At 48.7% G+C, this 19,429-nt stretch overlaps 1 protein-coding gene across 1 annotated transcript in view; it reads right to left on the bottom strand.

Moving 5' to 3' along the window:
- IDH1 (isocitrate dehydrogenase (NADP(+)) 1) overlaps nt 1-18,356 on the bottom strand; it is a 56,487-nt gene extending 38,131 nt beyond the window's left edge. Inside the window, exons 1-2 of the mRNA XM_077275694.1 lie at nt 18,186-18,356; nt 11,614-11,736 (exon numbers count right to left, since the gene is read on the bottom strand). Coding sequence (XP_077131809.1) covers nt 11,614-11,735 — 122 coding nt within the window. The 5' untranslated portion in view covers nt 11,736; nt 18,186-18,356. The remainder of the gene's footprint in view (nt 1-11,613; nt 11,737-18,185) is intronic.
- Between the last annotated feature and the right edge of the window lie 1,073 nt (nt 18,357-19,429).

The raw sequence follows: 19,429 nt of genomic DNA, 5'->3' as shown, positions 1-19,429 counted from the left end.
AACGCCCATGACCATTGCCACGACCAATCAGCGACGCGCACAGTCAGTAAGAAAATGGCCGCTCCTTACTCCCCGCACTCACTGCCCGGCGCCCGCATACGCTGTCCGGTCACCGCTCACACAGGGTTAGTGCCGGCGGTAACGGACCGCGTTATGCCGCGGGTAACGCACTCCGTAACCGCTGCTATTAACCCTGTGTGTCCCCAATTTTTTACTATTGATGCAGCCTATGCGGCATCAATAGTAAAAAAATGTAATGTTAAAAATGTTAAAAATAATAATAATAAAAAAAAAAAACCTGCTATACTCACCATCCGTAGTTCGCAGAGCCGATTCCGCCGGCCGCCATCTTCCGTTCCTGGCGATGTATTGCGAAATTACCCAGAAGACTTAGTGGTCTCACGAGACCGCTAAGTCATCTGGGTAATTTCGCAATGCATCCTGGGAAAGGAAGATGGCGGCCGGCGCCAGCGGCTCGGTGGAGCTTCGGTGGATCCCAAGCGTCGGTAACCGCTTCCTGGATCCAGGCGCCAATGGAAGGTGAGTATATAACTTTTTTATTTTAATTCTTTTTTTTTTTACAGGGATATTATGCCCACATTGCTATATACGTGGGCTGCGCAATATACAACGTGGGCTGCGCAATATACTACGTGGGCTGCGCAATATACTACGTGGGCTGCGCAATATACTACGTGGGCTGCGCAATGTACTGCGTAGGCTGCGCAATGTACTGCGTAGGCTGCGCAATGTACTGCGTTGGCTGCGCAATGTACTGCGTGGGCTGCGCTATACACTACGCAAACATATTCTAGAATACCCGATGCGTTAGAATCGGGCCACCATCTAATTATATATATATATATATATCTCTCTCTCTCTATCTATCTATCTATCTATCTATCTATCTATCTATATATATATATATATATATATATATATATATATCTATATCTATATATATTATATACATATATATCCCATTATAACTTTGGATTTGGTGTGGTGCCTCAACTTGTTTGGAAAAGTATTTACTAGGACTGGTATGTACCTGTGGGGCGTCTGCACCCTACCTACGTACATACTTGAGTGGAAGCCTAGATTTTCAGCCCATTTTTTTAGGCTAAAAGTGGCCCTCTCGACTTATACTCGAGTCATTGTCCCAGGGGGTTGGCGGGGGAGGGGGAGTGGTGGCTGTCACATCATACTCGCCTGCTCCCGGCGCGGTCCCTGCTTCTCAGATGGTCTTTGATGCCGGCAGCTTGTTCCTGTGTTCAGCGGTCACGTGGTATCGCTCATTAAAATAATGAATATGGACGCGACTCCACTCCCATAGGGGTGGAGCGCATATTCATTACTTTAATGAGCGGTACCATGTGACTGCTGAACACAGGAACAAGCTGCCGGCGCCAGAGACCATTGCTTCGGAGAATCAGGGACCGCACCAGGAGGGAGCGAGTATGATGGGGGAGGGTGAGCCATGCAATATTCACCTGTCCCCGTTCCACCGCCGGGCTCTGTCTTCCGCGTCCTCTGGCTGTGACCTTCAGGTCAGAGGGCGTGACGATGTGTTTAGTGTGCGCCCTCTGCCTGAACAGTCACTGCAGAGAGCTGGAAGACACAGCGGCGTGCGACAGTGGAACGGGGACAGGTGAATATCGCAAGTGCCGAGGGCCTGAGCGACGAGAGATGAGAATGTATTTTTTTTTTTAAATCACAGCAGCAGAATATGGGGCATAATATTCTATGGAGCATCTTATGGGGCCATCAACCTTCATGCAGCATTATATGGGGCATAACATTCTATGGAGCATCTTATGGGGCCATCAACCTTTTATGCAGCATTATATGGGACGTATTTTGTATGGAGCATCTTTTGGGGACCATCATGAAGTGTATGGAGCATTATAGGCATTATATGGGGCTCCTGATTCAATACGGATATTCAAAAACATTTAACCTACTGATGTCTCAATCAATTTTACTTTTATTGGTATCCATTTTTTATATTTGAAATTTAGCAGTAGCTGCTGCATTTCCCACCCTAGGCTTATACTAGAGTCAATTTTTGTGGCAATATCAGGGGAGGGAGAGAGGGGGAGAGAGGGGGAGAGAGGGGGAGAGAGGGGGAGAGAGGGGGAGAGAGGGGGAGAGAGGGGGAGAGAGGGGGAGAGAGGGGGAGAGAGGGGGAGAGAGGGGGAGAGAGGGGGAGAGAGGGGGAGAGAGGGGGAGAGAGGGGGATGACTATGAAAATTGTACATTTACTATGAAGGCATCAAAGATAGATAGATAGATAGATAGATAGATAGATAGATAGATAGATAGATAGATAGATAGATAATTGCAAAAGAGATTAAGAGCAGCACAAAGAAACAAAAATAGGGTGCAAAGCCCCCCAGGCATGTAACAAACCTTGCCATAATGGGCTATTAAATTTTGAGTATCTACCATACTTTAATCTACAATGGTGTGCTGCCTCTGATTTTTTGGACAGATAGATAGATAGATAGATAGATAGATAGATAGATAGATAGATAGATAGATAGATAGATAGATAGTTAAACATCAGCCCATGGACAGCTATAAAGCTAAAACAGGTAGTTAAGATTTGTATACAACCAAAAGATTAAATACTAACCTTAAATTTTGTATTATTAGGGTGGTAACCAACATGGCGAGGCAGGAAACTGTGCAGGCAAATTAGTCCCCTATTTCGCCCTCTTCCATTTTTTTGATCCAATCGATATCTTTGTTTGTCTGCCTCTAGGTGCTGTGAGTACTGTATTATAAGGTTAATATTTAATAAAGATATGCTTTTAGGGGTTTTGTTTTTCGGTTGTAAATTTATAAAGGCCCTGTACCTATATTTTGTTTTGGTTGTTCATTAAGATCTGTGCATACTTTTACTCTCATCCATTCCAGCTCTTTGTCCCTGATTCATCCCGCTGGTTTTCTGTGTACATTGGCTGCAGCTGTAACAGTCCATGTAACCACTGCAGCCAATCAGCAGTCCTATGATGTACACCTCTGACACCTCTTATTGGCTGTAGTTGTCACATAGGGTAAACAGGCAGAGACGTCTGCAGCCGATGTAAACAGGAGACCAGCGGGGAGAATCGGCGAAAGCAGCAAATCAGGGCCGGACTGGCCATCGGGCAGTTCTGGCAAATGCCAGAAGGGCCGATGCCAGTAGTGGGCCGCTGCGCGCCGACTCATCCCCCACCCCCACCAGCGCCGCCGCCGCATTCAACTATACCGGCGTCTATGACGCCGGTACAGTTGAATGCAATGATGGAGGAGAGCGCGTCCGCTGTCGCTCCCTCTCCCATCATTCCCTGCTCTGCCTCTGACACTGCGGGTGCGCGCGCACTCACTGTGTGCCAGGCATTGCAGCGGCAGCCGCCGAGACAGGAGCAGGGAGCAACGTGGGCACGAGGAAAAGGTGAGGAGTGTCTTTTTTTTTTTACTGGACTGTGGGACCATTCTCGGGGGGGGGGGGGGGGGGAGATGCCGGCTGTGCTGTATCCTACTACGTGGGCTGTGCGGTATCCTACTACGTGGGCTGTGCGGTATCCTACTACGTGGGCTGTGCGGTATCCTACTACGTGGGCTGTGCGGTATCCTACTACGTGGGCTGTGCTGTATCCTACTACGTGGGCTGTGCTGTATCCTACTACGTGGGCTGTGCTGTATCCTACTACGTGGGCTGTGCTGTATCCTACTACGTGGGCTGTGCTGTATTCTACTACGTGGGCTGTGCTATATACTATGCGGGCTTTGCTATATACTATGGGGGGTATACTATATTCTATGGGGGAGGCCGTGTTATATACTATTGCGGGGGTATATTATATTCTATGGGGAGGCTGTGTTATATACTATGGGGGGCTGCATTATATTCCATGGGGGCTACATTATATATTATGGGGAGGTGGGCTGTATTATATTCTATGGGGGACTGTATTAGATTTTATGAGGGATGATTGCATCATACTCTTTAATGGGGCTGCATTATATTCTGTTGTGAGGTGGGCTGTATTATATTCTATTCGAGGCTACATTATATTCTATGGGGGCTGTATTATATTTATATTCTTTGAGGGGTTATTGCTTCATTCTCTATGAGGGGGCTGCATTATATTCTATGGAGTGGCTGCATTATACTCTGGGGTAGCTGCATTATACTATATGTGGGCTGCATTATACTTTATCTAGGACTATGGGGAATACATTATACTATATGAAGAACTATGGGGTGCTATATGGAGCACTATGAGGAGTTTATTATGCTATATGGAGGACTGAGCAGTGTATTTTAATATATGGAGGACTATAGGGAGTGTATTATACTATATGGAGGACTGTGGTGCACATTATAATATATGGAGGACTATGGGGTGTATTTTACTAAACAAGTAAAATGCTGCATATTCAGATTGTTTTTGCTTCTGTGTGATGTGCAATATGTTAGCATTTGGGGCCCCATTTTAAACTTTGCCTAGGGCCCCACTTTGCCTAAAACCGGCCCTGCCTACAAGTGTACAAAGATATTATACAGTCGCCATGTGACAAGTGGGCCTGTGAAACTTCAAATGCCAGGGCTGAATTTTAGTCCCAGTCCGGCCCTGGCAGCAATGGCTGGGATGGATTGGAGGAGCCAATCCTAGTTTCTTACCTTTGTAGTATTGCTGCCTGTGGGCCAATTTTTAATTAACCCAGATATTCCCCTGTAACCAAAGCTCCGACTGTATCATCTGGGTATAGTTACAGCCTGCACGCCATGGGTCGCAGGCTTTGTGCTACAACTTCAAATTTAGAAAAAGATGTGCTGGTCTGTGATGCACACGTTACTGTGTAATACACGGCGAGACGTTCTGTCTTATAGTCAGATCTTAGCATCTGTGAAAGAGAGAAAGGTTCAACTGCGTCTAAGACATGAAACGTCGCCATGTTGTAATTTCTATGACCACAATAAGGTGTCCTCTGGGCGCCAGTGCCATCTGACACGTTTGTGTCAGGATTTTGGATACAAGAGGTGATTCTATAGATGGGTGCAGACCTCAGGCAGCGCTGCCGCTCCAAACCTTTTTATACAAATAACTAGTTGTTACACACTCTGGGATATACAGGAAAACAGGAAAACTACAATATGACTGCACTATATACATGAGCCCTAGAGACAGCACAAATAATTAGGAAAGTACGAAAAGGGCAAATACAGCTCGGGTACAGCTGGTATCCATACAATACCTTCTACATTCTTGATCAACTAATATTTTAAAGGGGGAAAACCACTCGCAACGTCTCGGTTATATGATAGCTGCACTGGGAATAGCACCGGTATCACACTACACATCAAGATGTAGCCAGCTCTGCTAGAGACTGACACACAGCTAAATAGTCAGCCTTCCCAGAGAACAATGCTAATGACACGGCTATGTATTCTGCCAGAGCACGACAAGGCCATCCAAAGTGCAGGATGTAGAGAGCATGCAGGTTAGAGTAAACTCCCGATCGGACTGTTGAGCGCAAGCGTGGGCCGTGGTCTCACTCTGCTGTGGACTAAGGAGAGCTTGGAGGGGCATGACTAAATGCCTCCGCAAGACTGACCCTGAATGCACGGCAACTGACGGTGCCACGACCCGAGGAGGGCCCAGGAAGGAGTGACCAGGTGCTAACCAGGACTGACCTCCAAGATATGATGCTGCTGGAGGACACAACTGCTATACAGGCAAGCAGGTGTAGGACCCAGTTCAGACTGGACAGGCAGAAACAGATTCAGGAAGAACTGGGTCAATGGCAGGTATGACTGGAATACAGGAATTCGGATAGGAACGGCTTTAGGAAGAACTGTGTCTCTAGCAAAGGGGTACTGCCCGACCACTGACATCACTTGATGTCTTGTTTACTGCGCCTGCGTGCACGCGCGGGATCTCGAACTGCGCATGCCCGAGGCAGAATATGACCGCGCAGGTGCCTGGACAACTGAATAACGCAGAGGAGGCGGCCCCTTCTCGCAGAGTGACGGCTGTGTTGTGTCTGGATGAGGGGGGAAAAGACCTGCCCCTGGACGATTTGAAGGTATGAGGGACCAAATTCAAAAGTGATTATTTCTGTAGTGCAAGGAACAATAACTAAAAGAGCCACCTTGCCAGAATGCAGCATTAGTGCTGCACAAGATGGCTTTTTGTTACCAATGCCTTGGGGGGGGGGGGGGGGGGCTGGGGGTGACAGGTTCCCTTTAATGTTCATTCATGTTTTAATTTCGTATTTATTACTTTAATAAAAGTAATATTTTAATCAGACTTCTATGCATCCTCTGGTTCTTGTGTTGGTAGTCTATACATGGGGTACGTCTCCAATTATATAAATTTCACATCTATATGCTCTTTTCTGTTGGTTCTGGTCGGAGTGGTGTGCTGCTATGACAGCCTCCTGTCTGGGTCTTGTATCTGCACCAGTGACCTATGCCTACAGATCTTCTGGATGCGAGTGTGTAGATCATGCAGATCTATTGTGCTGAGGAAACTAGTCTCTGCATAACTAATGAAGAATTAATATGCACTAGTCATCCTACGCCAGAGGACTGAAGGAATTTGCCCAACCCTGTGAACTTTTCCCTAGATCCAAGCTGGTTAAAGATGAGGCAGTTAGCTAATGCAACACTTGTGGTAGAAAAGCTGGTTCCTTCATCTGTTCAAAGTCTCTGCACAATAACCCGGCCAGCCTCAATTACAAAGCAGAGAGACTAGAGGAAAGGTTCTCCTAGTAAGCAACGTGCTGACCTGGTGGACCCAGCTATGCCTACGCGGCTGTTTGTAGGGGTCAGAAGACAGCAGGTCAAGCTGGAAATTGCAGCTGCAACATGGACTGTAATATAAGGTTGTGTGAGCGCACCCTCAGCAAGGCGAGCGAGCGCACCCTCAGCAAGGCGAGCGAGCGCACCCTCAACAAGGCGAGCGAGCGCACCCTCAGCAAGGCGAGCGAGCGCACCCTCAGCAAGGCGAGCGAGCGCACCCTCAGCAAGGCGAGCGAGCGCACCCTCAGCAAGGAACGCCAGTGCGCCCTCAGCAAGGCGAGCGAGCGCACCCTCAGCAAGGCGAGCGAGCGCACCCTCAGCAAGGCGAGCGAGCGCACCCTCAGCAAGGCGAGCGAGCGCACCCTCAGCAAGGAACGCCAGTGCGCCCTCAGCAAATTCCGATTTTAAAGTTACAAGAAAGAGCAGCCCAGCATTGGATGGCGTGTTAAAGGCTCAAGCCAGGTTTCTTTTCACTACACTGACTAACGTACAGTTAGAAGCTAGTGGCTGCTTTAGCATTAACTGAATCCTGGGTGACTAAAAAAATACTATTGCTTTGTACAATCCAATAATTGGTCCATGTTAATTAATAATATCGGCCAGTAATGTACTCCATCGTAATAAAAGTTAATTACAATCAGTCTCAGAATAAGGGTCGACACAGACACCGACCTCATGGGAGACGAGAATGGAGATGCCACAGACCGAGTGAGCAGGTGCTGCCCGAAGCCGTGCTTGGTATGGCCCATCAGTAGATCGGCTGTTAGATCTGCCAATCATACTAAAATAAAGGGCGGCAGAATCATCATCCCCAAATGGAAGAACGCAATGCTCCACGGAGGTTACACACCGAGCTCAGGAGAGTTCTATGTTACTGCTGTTATGCCTTTACCCAAAAACCCATGTAGATGTCGATAGCACAGCGAAACACGTTTGGAGGAAAACGGTTAATACATTTTTTTATAGGCGACAGAAGTGTTCATGAAAATAAGGGCGCTTGTCGGTAATGACCTGCAGGCTCTTGCACCTCCACATGTATGATACTAGGTGGATCGCTACTAGCGCATTTACTCTGATACGTTTCATTTATATCATAGCACATCAAATAAGACAAGAGGTAAGAGAATTCAGGTTTCACATCAGACTGAGAATTCACCATGGTTCAAAATTTAGAACAATTAGGCTACTTTCACACTAGCGTTTTTTGCAATCCGTCGCAATGCGTCGTTTGGCCGAAAAAACGCATCCTGCAAAAGTGCTTCCAGGATGCGTTTTTTCCCCATAGACTAACATTGACGTATTGCGATGGATTGACACACGTCGCAACCGTCGTGCGACGGTTGCGCCGTGTTGTGGCGGACCGTCGGCACAAAAAAACGCTACATGTAACGTTTTTTGCCGCCGACGGTCCGCTTTTTCCGACCACGCATGCACGGCCGGAACTCCGCCCCCACCTCCCCGCACTTCCCCTCACCTCACAATGGGGCAGCGGATGCGCTGGAAAAATGCATCCGCTGCCCCCGTTGTGCGGCGTATACAACGCTAGCGTCGGTAACCTCGGCCCGACGCACTGCGAAGGGGCCGAGCCCGACGCTAGTGTGAAAGTAGCCCAAGTGCAACCACAGTATCATACTGACACCAAACCACACACCGTCAGACTGCAGCAACCGGCGGGGGCAGTATATTATAATGTGCCGGGATGTAGGTGCACATATGTAGCGCCCCCACTGCCGCAGGGCCGAGGGGTACCCGGTACCGGGCCTCTGAGTCTCTGTTCTGGGATTGTCACGGTGGCTAGACCCGGTCCGTGACCCTGCTGAGGGGCGTACAATGAAGGTGGAGGGTGGTATGGTGCTGACGTTATGATGGGGTGCAGGTCGCAGTAAATAACGAGGACACCAGGTTGCAGTCTCTTTGTCTCTTTACCTCTTTACTGAAGGCTTCAGGATCCCCAGTCCGGAGCACGGTCAACCAGGCTGCGCAAGACCGGCCAGTCCGATGACACCTCCAGAGTTCCCTTTACAAGTGGAAATCTGTGCCTACCTTCTAGCGCTTGTGTGTTGTGGTCCTTCCCTGCTGTGCTTACGGGATAGTCCCCACAACTGTTGTGTCTGTTTCTGAAGTTCCCTCACAACTCGATTATGATGTTCTGCTTCGTCCCCCAGATCATATGGATAGGACGCACCCGTATGACGGGTAGGCTCGGAGCTCTTCTGGGACCCTAGTGTCGCCCCTCTCCAGTTGTTGCCCCCTATGTCTTCTTAGGTGAATTGAGTGAGACAGCCCGCCTATAACTGACTGTCCTGCCGTAGGTTTGAAGTTAGGCCTAGAGCTCTATACTTCCTCGGCGTTCCGGCCACCGGCTGCGCGCCTCAGTAGGATGTTGCCTCGTCTTACAGCACGACTCCTACTGGTTTTTCTCCTTGTTGCGTTGATCTCGTTTCTCACTCAGCACAATAAACCTCGCTTCTTGTCCTTTCTTAGGGCACCGCCGCGATCAGGTGCAGGCGCGGTCCCGTAACGTTCTCTCTAGTTCGCTAGCTCTCTGCCAGGATCCCACTCCTGACAAGGACCCCCCTGAGTCTCTCCCTGCAACACCCTCTGCCACAGGATGTTGCCTGTTCGATTCCCAGTCAGCTTCTTTCTAACTTCCTGTCTAACCCCCAGTTTTACCAGACTGTGAGGAGTGGCCTAATACATAGCACCCTTAGCTCCCCCTGGAGGCCAGACTGTGAAGTGTATTGGTGTCTGTGATACCTGGTCAGGTGAACCCCTTCAGTGCCATCAGACGTACCGTAGCCCCCCTTAGCGGCGGAGCATCAGTACTGCAACGACCAGGACTCTGGGGCGCTGCACATACGCCTCATTCCCAAAGTCAGGAGACCAAACAGGAGAAAGGGAGACATTCCTCAGCACCCACACAGAACCAGGAGGGCAGTTTCCATGTACTCCATGATAGACAATTCCCTACGTATAGGCCTGTAGTGAGAACTTTCAAGTACTGAAAAGCCTCTGTCTGATACATGGTGTACAAGGGAATACCCCCAAAAACGAGAATTGTTCCAAAAATGTGTGAACAGTGGAAAAACCATTGGGACAAGTGGATAATCATCACGTGGACAGGATTTTGAAGGGGATTAATGTTTTCTTAAGATGTATCTTGAATAAAAAAAATTTAAGTAATTCTCATTTCTTTTTTTTTCTTTTTTTTTTTTTTTTTTTTGGGGGGGGGGGGGGGGGAGAGGTACCCCTTGTCTTTTCTGTCATGGAGACCAACTGACCGAATAAGCCACTCACCAGTTTTTGCATGGATCCTGGTGATCCTGCACTTTCTATTAGGCCGGAGACACACTGGTGCGAGATACGGCCGAGTCTCGCTGGTTAAAAGCAAGCTGTGGCACCTGCACTCCGGAGTGGAGCGTGCAGCTGCATAGCAATACATGGAGCTGCACGCTCCGCTCCGGAGTGCAGGTGCCACAGCTTGCTTTTAACCTGCGAGACTCGGCCGTATCTCGCACCAGTGTGTCTCCGGCCTTACAATCACAATCTATAGTTTTACCACAGTGGATATTACTGGGGTAAGTAGCCGTCGGCATGTTCACTATTAATGGACACAGGTTGCATTTTCTGACCCAATTTACAAGTGGAACATTACAGCCTATTACAGCCAGCCATTCATGCACTGCACAAAAAAAGAAAATACTCCCAAACATAAATCTGCAGCATGTCAATTCTTTCTGTGGATTTTCACAGCAGATTTTACCACTGAATTAAGTTGCAGCAATTTCCACATTGAACACATGTAGGTTTTCCACCACAAAATCTGCATCAGAGGGGTTTTTGTCACATTTGGGAGTACCTGCAATTATTACTTATTGTTATTGTATGGTCCATTCACAACACCTGCGTTATTCATAGTAGGGGTATGAATTAAAGGGGAATTTTCAAGTTTGGAAGTTATCCCCTAACCATTGACTAGGGGATAACTTTCCGATCACTGGGACCCCCCACTGATCCCGAGATCTCTTCAGAGCCCCGTATGAATAGAGCGGTGGTCAATCATGTACACTGGTGCTCCATTAATTTTTGGGCAGCACGGTGGCTCAGTGGTTAGCATTGCAGCACTGGGATCCTGGGTTCAAGTCCCACCAAGGACAACATCTGCAAAGGAGTTTGTATGTTCTCCCTGTGTTTGCGTGGGTTTCCTCCCACACGCTAAAGACATACTGATAGGAAATCTAGATTGTGAGCCCCAATGGGGAAAGTGCCGAGTAATTGTGCTATACAAGTAAAATATTTTAAAAAAATAAATAAGGGCATGCCGAATACCGGCCAAAGGCAGAGAGCGGCTATCTCCAGCAGTCCCATTAAGAATGAAGGGAGGAGGGGCAGTGCACATGATCGACCAGTGCTCCTTTCATACAGGGCTCAGAGCCCCTCTTCTCGGGATCGGTGGGGCTCCCAGCGGTTGGGAAGTTATTCCCTATCCCTTGGATAGAGAAAACTTCCAAACATGAAAATACTCATTTAGGTAAGATTCGGAGGTTATGCTCCAAGATGCTCAAGAGATTTAAAATTGGGCCAGAAAGCTGTCTTTTAGCTTAGGTTTGGCCAGTACACATTAACAGCCAAAACTTATGACCAGTTTTGCAATACAACGGCACGTTAAATAAAGACGTAGTCTGGGTACACAATCAGCTGGATCATTTTACATAGGTCTGCTGAGGGCAGCGGCAAGTTTAGCCATAGCCAGATTATTAACCAGTTCAGTGGAACAGCTACAAGTTTACATAGACAAATGATGAGCGAAGTACCTGTGCAAATCCAGCTCCACGTAAGGAAGAATAAGCTTCTCCTTAATCAGATCCCAAATGACACGGGTCATCTCATCTCCCTGCATCTCCACCACGGAGCCACCTGGGATTTTCTTGGACATGCTGCATAGGAAAAATAAACAAGTGAAGATAATAAATGGAGGAGACGGTGCATGATGACATACGACACATACTCTGACATGTAGCCTCAGCGCATATCACTAGTCTCCCGACATGGGGAAAGAATTCCTCTTAAGTCTATGGGTAATAGAAGAACAAATCTCCTTCTGAGGCCACGCTCTCACAGTCAGTATTTTACATCAGGATTTGTAAGCCAAAATCAGGAGGAGTACAGCAAATACCGATGTAAAATACTGACCAAATACTGAATGTATGATCGTGGCCTGAAAGTGATACAGAAAACAAGAAAATAAGGGAAAAAGAAAACCCATTGGTATTGTACATTTTTGGACAAGCACACAAACATGGTTTGCCTTGTTTTTGTGCATACCTAAAAAATAAAAAATACTGGCAGGACAGCGGCCAGTGTCCACAGTGACTATCTGCTTCATTCATCTGTAATTCCTACAGAAATCGCCCATGTCGTGCTTGTCAGAGAGCACTGTAGTATTGTGAACCTAGAGTGTGCTTTTCCTGAGGAAGGCGTCTGAGGAAGGAGCCATCAGCGAAACAAGTGGGATCTAGGGACACTCAGGGTTGGGTCCATGTTGGCTTTATTCAGTAGAGTCTCTCTTCTGTCGATACTTTGTACAGCACGTACTGTCACTATGCTTCCATTATTCCCATGGATGGAACGTACCTGCCAACTCTGGAGCTACAAGAGTAAGTGTAGCCCGGCCTGAACAGTGAGAGGCCACGTCTTCACAGACACATCCTTCTAGTGCAGGATAGCACATGTCCGTCTTCACATAGTCATGAAGAATCCCGATCACTCTGTGGTTTATGCTCAGTGAGCTCATGTAATGCAGAGTTAGCATTCTATCAGTCTCATAAGTTATCAAGGGGGCATATTTATTAGTTTATGGCATCTGGCTGGCAAAGAAATATCCCAGGACTAAAGGTGTGTTGTCAAGTTGAAAAAGTGTCGCCTATCCAGAGTATAGGGGAAAAACTTTCAAATCGCAGGGGGTCTGACTGCCATGGTGCCCACCAGTCTCAATAACAGGAATGAATGAAAAGAGTGCGCATGAAAGACCTCCGCTCCATTCAGATTGTTCTGGAGTCCTTGTTCCCATCAGTGGAGGCCACGGCGGTCAGACCCCAGTAATTGGAAACATTATCCCCTATCCATTGAATAGGAGATAATTTGGGAACACTCCTTTAACTATAGAGAAGTTTAAGCCAAATTTAGCAGGTGCCGATTTACCTCACATTTTCTGTAAATGATTATTTTGTCATAAGCACGGTATTGATTTATTAGGTGGTCTCCATACCCAGTGGCCAAACAGATAAGGGTGGGAACAGTACGTGATGAAATATGGAGAGGGGCACTTTGATAGCCCCCTGATGGAAGGACTACTGGATATCTGACTATTCTGTTCAACTGGCTGCCAGAACTGACTTGTCCTTGGTGCGACATCCATGCACATAGTTGCCTAACTGATGCAGTAATACACACCCCTCTCCCATACCTACATCATTTTGCTGATCGCCATTCAGAATCATTGATAAGCAGGGTGAGACCCTACATGGCAGCAGGGATGGCACAGCATTTTGGCATTTCTCGGCTTTCTGAAATTCTTTTCTCCACATGGGAGAGAATCAGATCACACTTTGTATTAATGACACTGATCAGAGTTTGGTCAGTCAGCCCAATGTTCTCGGATGACAAGACGCGCCTGTCTGCGCCTGCCCTTAGCCTACTCATTCCATGTGGTGGAGATTATTGATCTTCACACACCCACACGTCTGCTCACTCGTGTTGCATACATGTGCCTCTTATCTGGTGACAGCCTTGTACTTTAGTCTATTTATCTATCCAAGGGTGAGACAGAGCAAAGATCACGTTCTCCTAGGCCTTGGGGTATGTGCACACCACGTCTCAGGTGGCTCTGCTCGGTAACCGCCTGAAAAACTACTAAATACACAGCAAGAAGCAGCCTGAAATGTGACGACGACCCGCTGTACATACTTATGGCGTCTTCTGCTGGGCAGCCGCTCATTCGCTTATAGACGTAAAAAGACCCAAGATGTCGCAGATGGCGCCAAGAAACCGCCAGAAAAAGACGCCGGCGTGTCCTGAAGCGTCTCCCTCCCGAAAAACGCCACAGGTTCACAGACCCGTCTAGAAGATATCGTGCGCACAAAGCTCTAGGGCCGCGGTCACACACGCGTATTAACAGTCAGACGGTTCTCATCCAGAGAATTGGGAGGACATTTTCTCACTTGTCATCCGCGTACAATCCGTTTTTTAGTCAGCAGCTATTAATCATCTACAGGACCAGCCACGGATTCCTGCTACAGAAGTGTAACGTATCCGGAACAATCAGCCGCTGCACGATACAACATCGCATGGCGCTGGTCTCACCACAGTCAGCCTGCATTAGGCTGTGTTCACATGTTGCGGTTTTACAGTACAGCGAAGTCTATGAGATTTCAGACATCTCCTGCGCACGGCTTGGGCTTTTGTGCAATACCTTGGTCGTTGCAGAATGCCGCATCTCACCACTTTCAGCGTTTTCACCCATTGAAAGCAATGAGTGCTGCAAAATAACACAGAAAAAAACGCAGGTAGCAGTTTTTGCTGCTAAAACCTGATGAAGTAGAATTAGATTTATATTACATTATAGATTTATTTATATGTACTAAAGACAAGAGACAAATGGACCCTGATAACACAGGGAAAAAAAGTACTAAAAACACAGCAGAAAACTCAACAAAAACCTGATTATTTTAAGCCAGTTTCTTACTGCCAAGAGCAGGTTTTGTCAGTGGAAAAAAACCTCAAGGTGTGAACATAGCCTTAGCATGTGAATAAAGCTAGTGTGGAGGGAGCTTGGGAGCAGAGCCCGCCCATTAGTGATGGATGCTGGCTGTCACACATCTGTGTCCTGGTCGCAGCTGTTAACCACCGAGATGCTGCAGCATTTATCCGAAGCAGTTGCTCATGTGCACCAGCTCCCAATGGCCCTCGTGATCTAATTAAGGGGTACTGATGAGTTACCATGGCATCTGGGGTGCCAGCTGAAGACCCCCATGGCTGCCACCTTGGTCCTCCTGTGAAGCCCAGACACAGGCCAAGTGTCTTAGGAAACTGTGATTTTTCCTGTATACTGCAATACACAGTATATTGTACAAGCGATCAAAGAAATGCAGGTTCAAGTCCCCTCACAAGACTAAAAAATAAAGTACAAAAAAATGGAAAATAAAGAAATAAATATATACAAATCCAATTTATTCCCCTTTTTATGTAAAAAAATATAAAGAAATACAAATTATGTGCACAGATGCACTGTAGAGCGAGCTGTCAATCACAGTGCTGAGGTGTGTTTACTGCAGCTGCTCATACTGGCCTCAGTGACTGACAGCCGGTGGGAAGAATAATGGTTCATTTTCTCCCAGTAGCCGCACAGCATTGTAATGCTACTTATCTGCAGATTAACCCTAGAGCTGCAGGGTAACAGGAGTTAGGGAACATGACACATTCCCTTTAAATTTCAAATTCAAAGCAAATGTCTCCCTCTCCCTGGGCTACTGACCTACCACCAAGCCACTCACACGGCCCCTCTCCTTGGACCACTGACCTGCCACCATCTCTATGACACAGACCCAGTCCCTCTCCCTAGGCCACTGACTTGCCACCACTACCACCACACAGGGCCGCCATCAGGGCATTACAGCCGTGACTGGAGTATGGGGCCCAGTGGGGAGAGGGGGCCCGCAACGGGCCCCATCACATCTGCTCACTGGGCCCCTACCGGCAGCCGCAGGCTAAACCGGGCCCTTAGCGGCGCTGCAGCTGTTTAACGCTATTGACGTACGGGCCCACGCCCGCACATCAATAGTTAACAGCCGCCAGCCAATCTGAGGCTGGCAGCTGACGTCAGTCGCAGCGTGCATGTCGCTGGCATCTGACGTCATTGTCAGTGGCCGACGAGGGCACGCTTCAGCTGCGTGGAGGGAGCAGGAGCATGGCCAGGTAAGCAGAACTTGTTTTTTGTTTTTTTTTTATTGAGAGCGGCGATCCGGGGGGCCGGGGGCAGAACGCTGGACACGGGGGCAGAACGCTGGACACGGGGGCAGAACGCTGGACACGGGGGCAGAACGCTGGACACGGGGGCAGAACGCTGGACACGGGGGCAGAACGCTGGACACGGGGGCAGAACGCTGGACACGGGGGCAGAACGCTGGACACGGGGGCAGAACGCTGGACACGGGGGCAGAACGCTGGACACGGGGGCAGAACGCTGGACACGGGGGCAGAACGCTGGACACGGGGCATGATTGGAGACACAGGGGGCAGGATGACAGACATGGCGGCATGACTGGAGACACTGGGGCATGACTGGAGACAGATGGGGCAGAATGGTGATACGGGCATGATTGGAGACACTGGAGGCAGGATTGGAGACAGATGGGGCAGGATGGATACTCATTAGGGCAGGATGGGAGAACATATGGCTGGAGCCAGGAATGAGACACACGGGGGCCAGGATGGCGAATATTATTATCATAGGGTATAATTAAGGGATATTATTACTGCAGTGATGTATTTATTTTATTTTTTGAGTACACTGTTTTAAATGGAGGGGCGGTCCTATTACTGTGTAGAATGATACTATGTCGCCTTCTTCATGTGGTGTAATGTAGAAGTTGGGAAAATTAAGTAATGTGTTCTGCGAGTGGAACTCGAGATAACAGTGTTATTTCCTGCAGAGAGGAGCCCTGGCTGGAAGTGATGGCGGTCTGTGCCGGATGAAAGATGAAGGACTTCACCTAGAGACGTCACTGGTGAGTCAGTGTGTTACCTATACACTGACACTATACACTGTATACTATATACAGGGGTCCTGTGTATGTCACCAGTGATCGCTGTATTACCTCTACATTATATACAGAGCTCCTGTGTATAATGTCACCAGTGATCGCTGTATTACCTCTACACAGACACTGCATACTAAGTACAGATCTCCTGTGTATAATGGCACTGATGGTGATAGTATTGTGGGTTTTTTTTTAATTACTGATCAGTATTGTAGTATTCAGTCACTATGTGGTGGTAATATGTGGTCTGGTCATGATGTTGTGGTATTTGTTCCTTGTATGTGGTATTATAGGTCATTTTAAAAATTGAAAAATAAATAAAAATATACCTATATTGTATTGCATATTTTAACAAATATTTAATAGGTTACAGTAGAGTAGGGCCTGGCCAAAAATGTCTACCTTGTCATTTTGGTGGCTTAAAAAATCTTTTGGCCAAAACAAAAGCTGCTGGCTCTATGTGTGATATGGTGATGGGAACTGTCAATGTGTGATAGGTGAGAAGTGATGATTTTCCAAGAGAGAGCGGTGGGACTGTGAAGAGTTTGAGGGGTGGAGGCGGGGCTGGGGTGGAGCCTGGGCGGAGTCTCAAGGGGTCTCCGAAAATTTTGTCAGTATGGGGCCCCGAAATTTCTAGTGGCAGCCCTGCCACCACAGCCCCTCTCCCTAGGCCACTGACCCGCCACCACCAACCAGCCCCTTCTCTCTGAGACATTAACCTGCCACCACCACTGACCTGGCACCTCTCCCTGGACCACTGACCCACCACCACTAAGGACTAGTCCCTTCTCTGTGGGCCACTGACATGCCACCACTACCACTGAACCGACCCCCCTCCCTGGGCCACTGACCCACCACCACTACAAGCCACTGACCCACCACCACTACAAACTAGTCCCCTTTGCCTAGGCCACTGACATGCCACCACTACCACTGACCCAGCCCCTTTCTCTGGACCACTGACCTGCCCCCTCTCCCTGGGCCACTGACATGCCACCACTGACCAGCCCCCTCTCCCTGGGCCACTGACATGCCACCACTGACCAGCCCCCTCTCCCTGGGCCACTGACTTGCCACCACTGACCTGCCCCCTCTCCAAGGGCCATTAACCAGCCCCCTCTCCCTGGGCCACTGACATGCCACCACTACCCAGCCCCCTCTCCCTGGGCCACTGACATGCCACCACTACCCAGCTCCCTCTCCCTGGGCTCTGTAGCACCCACAGTATGACAGCTCCTGACCCCACAATGACTTGGCAGTCCTGCCCCAGGCAGCGTTGTACTGAGGTAACAGCCTATCACCCGGTGCCACTCCCAGGACAGCAGGATGGATCCCGGGCCAGGGAGGGCGGCACAGAACCATCCTGGCTGGCGATCCTGCCACTTGTGTCATCGGGCGGTTATATCCCTGGGGCAGATGACAGATCACCCCGACCCCTGCCGTGCTCACAGAGCCATGATCCCCCTTATCACCGCGCACTCACAGGAATGCCCAGTGTAATGTGAGCATTCTGCACTGCAAACACAGGTACGCAGCCACAGGCATCGTCCACACACAGCGCTAATTACCTGGCGGTTGAATGCCGGACAAAGGCGTCAGACTCCGGTCACTGCAGCGCTGCGAAGGCAGTCACTAACCGCAGAACAAGACAACCCGCTTCCCTGATTTCTCCCTTGACCACGCCCTCTCAGCAGCTGATCCACCTCCAACCAATAGAAGAGATGCCACTGAAGACAGGTGGCCAATCAGAGCTCCCCACGAAACATGACCCCAAATGAAAGGGACGGACAACTGCGAAAAGAAGGCGTGACCGGGGCGTGCGCGGCGAGTCCATCAGTGAGGTGTTGTGAACGGGGCGCTACGACGAGGGCGTGTCCACGGTGAGGGCGTATCAACGACGAGGGCGTGTCCACTGTGAGGGCGTGTCCGCAGGCTAATAAGTAGGGGAAAGTTGACAGCGCGATATCTTCTTAAAGGCGACGCGCGAATTTCGCTACCGAAGGAGTCCGCAGCGCTTGTATGACGGTGACCGCTGGTTTCTCACTGCGACCATTCTTATAGCGCGTTTCTAAAACTAAGCCCATGTTCCCACTTGCTTGCGGAAATGCTGCTTTTTTCCTCTGCTTCTTTTCTGTAGATGTCCACACTAAAATATGTAATAGGAATCTAAGGGATCGTGCGGATGACCGTATTTTCCATCTGACTGCAATCCGACCAAACATCAGATCACACTTGCACCAATGTTATTGTATGGAGCCGTTCACATGTCCCATCCTGGCATGCCCAAGTTGGATCCAATTATCTGATTGCACTCGGCTGTGGAAACGTGTCTTACCGCCAACACTGGCAGACTACGTGGACGCCACCTCAGGGGCGGTCGCTGACAGCTCGGGGCCCCTGTGCAAGAAATGTGTCTGGACCCCCCTCCTTTTATGGCGAGATTACTGAATATATGTAGCCACACACACACGCATGTATATATTACATAGTCTCTATTATGTATAGTGCTGTCCCTTATTACACAGTGCCCTCTCTTGTTATGTACAGCACCGTCCCTTACATATTGGATTATATGCAGCCCTGTTTTTTATTACATATCATCCTGTCTTGTTAGGTAACATAATGCAATGACGGCTGATGGAGCATGGGAAAGCTTCTTTTCTAATGGAGGAGTTGATGGACGTCAACATTTTTTTGACGCTCTTGACTGGAGACTGCAAAACAGAAGCTAACAGCACTCGCTACAAGACTAGGGAGATACACCAGAGACGCTGAGGCTGAGAGGATGAATGCCCTGTTCTCCAAAGAACCA

Source organism: Ranitomeya variabilis, chromosome 7 (genome assembly GCF_051348905.1).
Source record: "Ranitomeya variabilis isolate aRanVar5 chromosome 7, aRanVar5.hap1, whole genome shotgun sequence".
In the NCBI taxonomy this organism is placed as follows: domain Eukaryota; kingdom Metazoa; phylum Chordata; class Amphibia; order Anura; family Dendrobatidae; genus Ranitomeya; species Ranitomeya variabilis.
Note: the sequence above shows the minus strand (reverse complement) of the source record. Positions and strands in the feature narration are given on the sequence as shown.